The sequence below is a fragment of the Microplitis demolitor genome, chromosome 6 (assembly GCF_026212275.2).
Source record: "Microplitis demolitor isolate Queensland-Clemson2020A chromosome 6, iyMicDemo2.1a, whole genome shotgun sequence".
In the NCBI taxonomy this organism is placed as follows: Eukaryota; Metazoa; Arthropoda; class Insecta; order Hymenoptera; family Braconidae; genus Microplitis; species Microplitis demolitor.
In genome coordinates, this window is record NC_068550.1 from 19,968,853 (window position 1) to 19,976,807 (window position 7,955).

The following is a 7,955-nucleotide window of genomic DNA, read 5'->3' on the forward strand; positions in this document are numbered from 1 at the left end:
ATACTATGGTTCAAGATTAATTCTACTGCTTCCGAACTTCGGGATTGGACAGCAATATGTAGAGGACTTTCTTTTGAAAAACCACTTTCACTTACACTATTAACATTTGCACCGTATGTTAGAAGAAGCTCCATAATTGGTAAGTTTTCTTTAGTAATAGCACATATTAGTGGTGTTTCAAAATAATGAGTATCAAGGTTCGGATCAGCATTATTTTTTAAAAGTAGTTCTACAATTTTTTCATTACCTCGATCAACAGCAATTTGTAACGGTGATTTGCCAAAACAAAAATCATAGGTTTCCAACATCGCAGTCTCAATGGCATGGTTTTGTAATAAAAACTCAGGATTTTCTTCAAGATTTGGCTCAGCTCTATACAGGTAATGGATCAAATCAGAGTCCTGAATTAGCAGAGTATTAACGTCTGCTCCGTAATTGATGAGGCTTTCAATTATACCCAAGTTCTCCATTATAACAGCAATGTGAAGAGCTGTACCCCAGTATTTACTTCTTGAATTCACATCAGCTTTCTTGCGGAGCAGATAGTTCACCAATCTTTTATCATTATTGAAAGCTGCTATATGAAGCAGCGTAAAACCACCCATGACTGGAACCACTGTATTGATATTTTCGACATTTACTTGTTCGATTAAGTTGTCAACGTATTCGCAATTGAATATTGAACGGATTGATTCCATCGTAATGAGTGATGCAATTAATAATTGTCGACTTTTAAATAATGAACTTTTAATTTGATTAACTCTGACACTTTACTGTGAGAGTAACTGTTCACTTAGTAATAACTTCAAGTTAAATTATTAACGATCACTGATTTTATGTTTGTAGTTTTGGGACAAGATTGACTGTACGACTGATCGTCTCAAGATCGAAAACGGTTTTGAATGATGTTGTCTATGGTACCTTCGACCTTAACAAAATCTCCCCAGATAATTACTTTTCTCCCCCACTCTTAAATATCTGTGGTCATAATTCAGGAACAGAGGGGTAAAAGGGAGTACTTAAGGAAAGACTGAGTTTTTGGCGGCTCGAATAGGGGAAGAAGGAAGGGGGATACTTACTTTTTGTCTCAATATACCACATTTATCGAAAATTAAAAATCTTTAAATTTGAAGCGAAATGCGTCGTGAAAAAAAGATTTGATATTTGCTCTTTTTACCCCTTTTATTTCTGCTAGTTTTGTACCATGTGTTCGTCATTAATATGCTCCAACAAAAAAAATTTTTATATGGGGCAACATGGTCCCTCTGAAAAATCTACCAAAATTCGGTTATTATTTTATTTCATCTGAAAGCTACCAATTAATAAATTTTTTTCTCTGTGTCCATCTTTGGTTCATTTTACTCAATCCGTGGTTCGATATAGGGCGAATTCTTATACGGCGGGTACCAGGTTTTCAAACTACAAATATTTTTTATTGCAATAAAATTTATTTACATAATAATCAGTTTGACTTCAAGTAAAGAGTCTCTATGTTTTTATCTCATTCGAAATTAATCGACTGAAATAATTTATTTATTTTTCCGTCAAGCTTTTGAATTAACAGTAGGAAACTTATGAATTCGAATTAAAGCTTAATTGTAATTTAAACTATAAGAGAAAATAAATTTAAACTGGATAATTATTCGGAACTGGTAGTAAAATTGAGGATGACTTGTGACACTTAAGCCAGAAAAATCTCAAGTGAGTAATTACTTACGCTTAAGCGAATACATATTTATTCCAACTTCAAATTTTGAATGTTAATATTTTTCCAGGGGCTTTGATATTTTATTATTTAGGTTGCATTAAAAAAGTTATAAGAAATAAATAAAGGCAAATGAAATAAATTTAATGTGACTGATGTATTGCAAAAAAAATAATTGTTTAATAAAAATTTTAATAACAAGAAATATATGATTTTTTTAATGGAATGTTTATAAATTTTGGTTGGTAAATATCATAAACTTGGTAATTATTTTTTTTATGTCTTATAGTTTTAAAAAAAATCTATATCTTGTTGCTCATAAATTGAATATTTGTAATTGGAGAATCATTTTGAAGATTCATCATTCGCTTCTTCAAATTTGTTTCTTTAAAAAAAATTCTTTGATTTTTAATCTTTCAAATTTTATATTATAGTCAAGGAAGTGGTTTTGATGAGTCACCATTTCTTGGACATAATTTTTTTTCTACTCTTTATTACTGTGAATTTTTAATTGAAATTCAAACCAAACTATCAAACATATTACAAAAATTTATTTAAACAAAAACTTATAAGGATATTGCGCTTTTGTATAGAAAATACTACTTATTTTTACTGATCCAAATCTTCCCAAATTCTAAATGGCTTTGAAGTTTCGCCATTTCTCCCCCATCACCAAATCTTTTTATCGTCAATACTTATAAGTTACACATTGCGAATTCGCTTTCAATCCTGCGACAAATTTTTTATAAACTAAAAATATTAGTTCGTTCACCGAACTCTTGCGAAATGGGTTTTTATGCCATAAAAATTTTATCATGTATCTTTTATGGTTGATAAAAAATTTATGATTTTCAAAGAAAAAAAAAAGTTATTACTTCTGATCAACCTAATAACTTTTTTTGGTTCTTACTAATGTAAACTTTTTTTTTCGTTAATTCTTTTAGCTTGTTTTTTTCATCGACTACAATAAGTAAATTTTTATTTCAAGGCTAACTAATATAAATTTTCTTTATTTATTTTTCAATTCTTTCAGCTAAATTGTATATCAAATATTATTTGTTATAAAATTTACTTGGAATGTATAATCGTCACGATAAAAACTTATTTAAATATTTTTATTTCAGGGCCAACTATATATAAAATAGTTTTATTTGCACAACTTATAGGGCGTATACAAATTTTTACATAAATCATATTTTCATTTGGTAAAATATTCACTTCGTTATATATATTATTTCTTTCTTACTTTTTAACTTCTATAATTTATTTGTTTTTGGCTTCTTATATTTTTTGCACGTCACAGTCTTGGTATCCCGCTTGCACCACGCTCCGTAACCCTGAGTTGACTCTCAAAATTTCTTCAATTCTCTTGAAGACCGTACATAGTTTTTTATCAACCTCTCCTTTTAATTTCGCTATCATTTTTTCTTCTACTTTTTTATCCTCTAACCCTCTCCACTCTTCTAGCAGCTCTTTTTCCTTCTCCGACCCTTTATATATTCCTTCACATTTTAGTAGGCGTATCAACGTTTCCTCCTCTTTCCCACACCCTCTACAGCTCCAGTCCCTGTACCCTTTTTTGCCCGCTCTTCCCAAATTTCCACACCTTATCCTCGCCCACATCTCCTTGTCTTCCCCTCTTACATTATCTTTTTTCCAGTAGTTATCTTCTTCTTTCTCTAATCTTATTTTTTTGTACAATGTATTATACGTTGATTTGTTTATTGCGTCTTTAGCCTCCTTTTTCACGTTCTCTCTCATTTTCTTAATGCCCTCATTCAGCTTTTCCTCTATTTCCTCTACTCCCGCATCCCTGTAGATCATCTCTATCACCTCCTCGCATTACATTTTTTTTAGCGCAACCTTCACCATTTTCCCCCATTTCGTCGGGCACCTGTTCATAATCCCTCTCATTTCTTCTTTCAGTGCTATCCTTGGCCATCTCTCTTTTTCCATCATCATACAATCCTTCATATATCTTACTGCTCTTTCTTTTAATATTACTTCCATCTTTTCTACTCCCATCTCGTCCCTCCAAATATATTCTGGTGTATCCCTTCTTACTCCTAATGCCATCTTGCAGAGCCTCCTATGCACCCTCTCTATTTCTTCCGACTTTTCCCACCCCCAGACCTCCACTCCGTACAGAGCTACTGTTCTTGCCACAGTGTTCATCAGATACATCCTGTCCCTCATGCTGTTCTTTTTGCTCCTTTTTATCACTCCCCATACTGCATTTGTGGCCTTTTGTGCTTTTTGTGCTAGTTCCTTTTTTTGTTTCCCTGCGCTATTCCTTGTGGTGAAATGGTACCCAAGATATTTAAATTCTTTGACTGCTTCGACCTCACTTCCTTTATACATCCATTTCTTTCCCTTCTTTTTTCTACCTCCATTTCTGCATATTAGAATTTTTGTTTTTTTCACGTTCACCTCCATCTTATTCTCTTCTGTGTATCTTTCTAGCTCTTTCAGCATCCCTCTTAGCTCCTCTTCTGTGTCCGCAACTAGCGCCACATCATCCGCATATTTCATGACATGTATTCGTTGGTTCCCAATCATTGTCCCTCCTCTCTTCTTCTCTTCCATCGTCTTTTCTAGGTCGTCGATATCTATGCCATATAACGCTCCGCTCATCGCACACCCTTGTCTTACCCCTTTTCTTGTTATAAATTCTTTTGTCTGTCTTCTTTTTCCTACTTTCACCTTACAATATGTTCTTTTATATATTTCTCTTATTATTCTGTGCATTCTCCCTCTGGACCCCTTCCACCATACCTTTCTCTTCATTTTTGGTCTCCTGACTGTGTCGAACGCCGCTCTAAAGTCTATGAACCCGATGCATAATTTTCCTCCCTTCCTCTTCATTTTGTTGTTTATTAGACTATTCAATACAAATATGTGGTCCCTTGTCCCTCTTTTTTTCCTGAACCCCGCCTGACTCTTAAAATTTTTTCTTTATCTATCCAGTTATTTAGCCTCTCCGTCATCATAGTTGTCAATAACTTGTACCCTGTATTTAGAAGCGAAATTCCCCTGTAATTTTCTGTTCTTTCTTCGTCTCCTGCTTTGTAAATCGGAATTATCACTGCTGTGTCCCATCATTCTGGCATACTTCCTTCGTCCCATATTTTATTTATAATTTCGCCTATCCATTCAATGACATCTGGTGCACTGTTCTTTATAAATTCTGCTGCCATCCCGTCTTCCCCTGGAGCTTTGTGATTCCCGAGCTTTCTTATTGCGGCTTTCACTTCTCTCCTGCTGAAGTTTTCATCGAGCTTCAGCTCCTCTGATCCTTCATTACTACCTTCTCCTTTCCACGGCTCATTTTCTTTCTCTTCCGATTCTTCATTGCCTTCCCCATTCAGCAGATCACTAAAGTGCTTTTCCCATTGTTTTGCTTTTATACTGTTGCTTGCAGCTCTTTTCTTTCTTCCTCTGAACCTATTTATGGCTTCCCACCATTTTGTCATGTCTTTGGCGTTATTTATCTCCTCACACCTTTCCATCATCCACCTTTCCTTGCTCTCTTTGATTGTTTCCCTATATTTCTTTCTGCTTTCGTTCAGATTTCTCTTTTTTTCTTTGTTATTATCCTTGATGAATTCTTTGAGCTTCTTCCATACTTCTTTTCTTTTTTTTTACCCTCGATATTGTACCACTTTTCTTTCTCCTTTGTATCTTTGTCCTTCTTTCCTTTCATCACCATCCCCGTTTTTTCAGCCCCTTTTCTTACTATTTCCTTTATATCCTCCCACTCAAGCTCGCTTTTTTCCTCTAGTGCTTCTGTCAGTGCTTCCAGCGTTGCTTCTGCATACTCCTGTATTTTTTCTTTCTTCCAGATCAGCTTATTTGCTCCAATTTCTTCCTGCTCTTCCTCCTCTGAAATGCAGCTTCCTTCCTTACTCTCTTCCTCATTTCTCTTTACCTTATATCTCGCCAACACTGGTAGATGATCTAACTCTATTCTTTCCACCACTCTTACCTCTATTTCTTGCTCATCGCCTCTGTCCAGCGTTAGTATTAGGTCAATTACTGATCCTAAACTCTCTTCGTCTCCCCCGACGTAAGTTATTTCCCCACCTTCATCACCTCTTGCTCTATCATTTTATACGCAGAGTCCTAACTCATCACACATCTTTAGTAATTTTTTTCCTTCGCTGTTTACTGTCTTGTCTCTCGATTTTCTTTTTTTCCTCACTCTGCCTTCGTCCTCTCCTGTTACGTTTTCTTCTCCGATTCTCGCATTAAAGTCCCCAATGATCATCACGCTTTCGTCCCTGTTTGCACATTCTTCTATCTGCCTTCTTAGCTCCGTTTCTAATTTGCTCATTCCTACATTGTTATACACTGTAATTATACTTTCACTTTCCTTACTTTCTTCCAACATCATTCCGTATTTCCATTCTCTGACTTCCCATTTTGGTTTGCAATTTTTTTTTATCCCAATAATATGACCTCCCTTTGCTCTTCCTCTCTGTTTCTCTCTCGTCGCAGGCTTCGCCCACCATTTGAATTCTTTGCTCAGCCTCTCACATGTTATTTCCACCTTATCTTCCATTACTCATGTCTCCACTAGCACAACAATCTCGTTTTCTTCCATCATTGTGGCAGCTTTTTCTACCTCATTCATACCTGCAACATTCCAAAACATTATTTTCCTTCTATTTTCTTGCTCTCTTCCTTTATTTTGGTCCTCTCTCTCCTTGGCCTCTGTGTCTCTTTCTGTACCCACTCTTCACTCCTTTTTCTCATCATTCGCCCACTTTCATAATTCCAATTCTCCTTTTTTTTATTCCAACACCACCACACCTCCCTAATTTTTATTTTCTTCCCCTCTACTTCTGTTACATTGCCATTACTCTGCTCCCATTTTGCTTTTCTTCTTATCCACCTCTCAACTTCTAACTCTCTACTCGTTTTTTCTTTCCCCACCCACACTCCGGTCCCTTTCATAATCTTCCGTCTTCCCAGAATGTCTCTCTTCTCTTTCTCATTTGCACTTTCGATTATTATCTGTCTTCCTTTCTGGAATTTTACTCTCATCGGCTCAATTCTGACTTTCAATCTCCTTTCCATCACCTCCATTACGTCTTCTTTTCTTCGGTACATGCCATTTTCATAATATATGTGTATGTTTAACCTTTTTTGCTTCCTTTCTTTTAGTTCTTCCTCCAGCTCATTTCCATTAATTTTTTTTGGCTTTTCTTCAATGAGCTTTTCTTTTTCTTGTCTTCTCCATTCTTCATTTGTTTTGTCCTTCTTATCTTGTCTTTTCCTCGCCTCGCTCACGAATCTTTCCACCTCATTTTCCAAGCTCCATTCCCTCATTTCTTGAACATTCCTTTCATTCGCCCACGCGTTTTCTGTTTCCTTCACTCTTGATCGCCCTCTTTCCTGCCTTCCTCCACTGTTACTCTTTCCTTGTCTCTTTGTGTCGTGACTCTGACTGTCGTGTTGCTTTCCTTTTTTTTTCTCGGTTGCTTTTGTACTATTTGGTATGTTCGTCTTACTTTCTTTCTCCTTTTTTATTTTTTCACTTAGCTCTTTAATTACTCTGTCCTTTTCCTTTATGCTTTGTTATCTTTTACCAATTTCCTTCTCTAATCTTTCTATTTCCTGTCTGTGTCTTCTTTCCTTTTCCACTTGGTCTTCTTTACATTTGCTCCTAATTATTTGGGCCCCTATCTTCGAGGTTTCTTGTCTTGTACATGCCTTTATTTCTTCCATTGATTTCATTATCAATTCTTCAACTTTTGTTTTTACCCTGTCTTCTATCTCTGCGATCAATTGCCACATCTTTTCCTCTAAATTTTTTTCACTATCCTTCATTTCCTGCTTTTGGCTCCAATTTGACATTCCAGTCTGCGTTGCTTGTTCTCTTGTCTTTTTTCACACTTCATCTTTCTGTTTGTCTTTCCTATCATTGATTGTCTCGATTATATCTAACTCTTTCGCCTCTTCATTACTGTCCTTCTCAACTTGCAGACTTCCTCTACTGTTTCTTGCCGGTGTTCTCGCTAGCTGAAATCCGGCTCTGCACCAGTCTGTTCCTACCTCATTTATATTGTCTGTGTTTTCTACCTTTTTTGCTTTTGCCATTATTATATCCATCTGACTAAACACAAATTTTTCTAACGCTCCATTTTTCATACCGTAGTCTCTTTTACTCGCTGAATTTGTACTTTTGAATTTGCGCGGCCTTCCCCTCCTTCTCTTGGTCATCCCGGCGCTTGCGCCATTCGCTTTA

At 35.7% G+C, this 7,955-nt stretch overlaps 2 protein-coding genes across 2 annotated transcripts; both read right to left on the minus strand.

Annotated features, from left to right (window-relative positions):
• Positions 1-3,547: 3,547 nt before the first annotated feature.
• Positions 3,548-4,339, minus strand: LOC128668070 (uncharacterized). Its single transcript, XM_053740236.1, has one exon. It carries the CDS (start codon positions 4,337-4,339, stop codon positions 3,548-3,550), a length of 792 nt encoding a protein of 263 aa, XP_053596211.1.
• Positions 4,340-4,803: 464 nt separating this feature from the next.
• On the minus strand, positions 4,804-7,036 carry LOC128668071 (glutamic acid-rich protein-like). The gene is made up of 3 exons (XM_053740237.1): positions 6,849-7,036; positions 5,332-5,805; positions 4,804-5,260 (listed from the first exon to the last, which is right to left on the minus strand). The coding sequence occupies exons 1-3, from the start codon at positions 7,034-7,036 to the stop codon at positions 4,804-4,806; spliced, it is 1,119 nt and encodes a 372-aa protein (XP_053596212.1).
• Positions 7,037-7,955: the final 919 nt, after the last annotated feature.

What these genes read in the sequence shown, in the direction of transcription:
- LOC128668070 (XM_053740236.1), bottom strand. Translation starts at nt 4,339, where the DNA reads ATGAGCGGAGCGTTATATGGCATAGATATCGACGACCTAGAAAAGACG.
- LOC128668071 (XM_053740237.1), bottom strand. Translation starts at nt 7,036, where the DNA reads ATGAGGGAATGGAGCTTGGAAAATGAGGTGGAAAGATTCGTGAGCGAG. An exon ending in AAAGAAAGGAAGCAAAAAAG is followed by an intron (nt 5,806 to 6,848) that starts GTTAAACATACA and finishes ATAAAATGATAG; the next exon opens with AGCAAGAGGTGATGAAGGTG. An exon ending in GGTAAAAAAAAAGAAAAGAA is followed by an intron (nt 5,261 to 5,331) that starts GTATGGAAGAAG and finishes GAACGAAAGCAG; the next exon opens with AAAGAAATATAGGGAAACAA.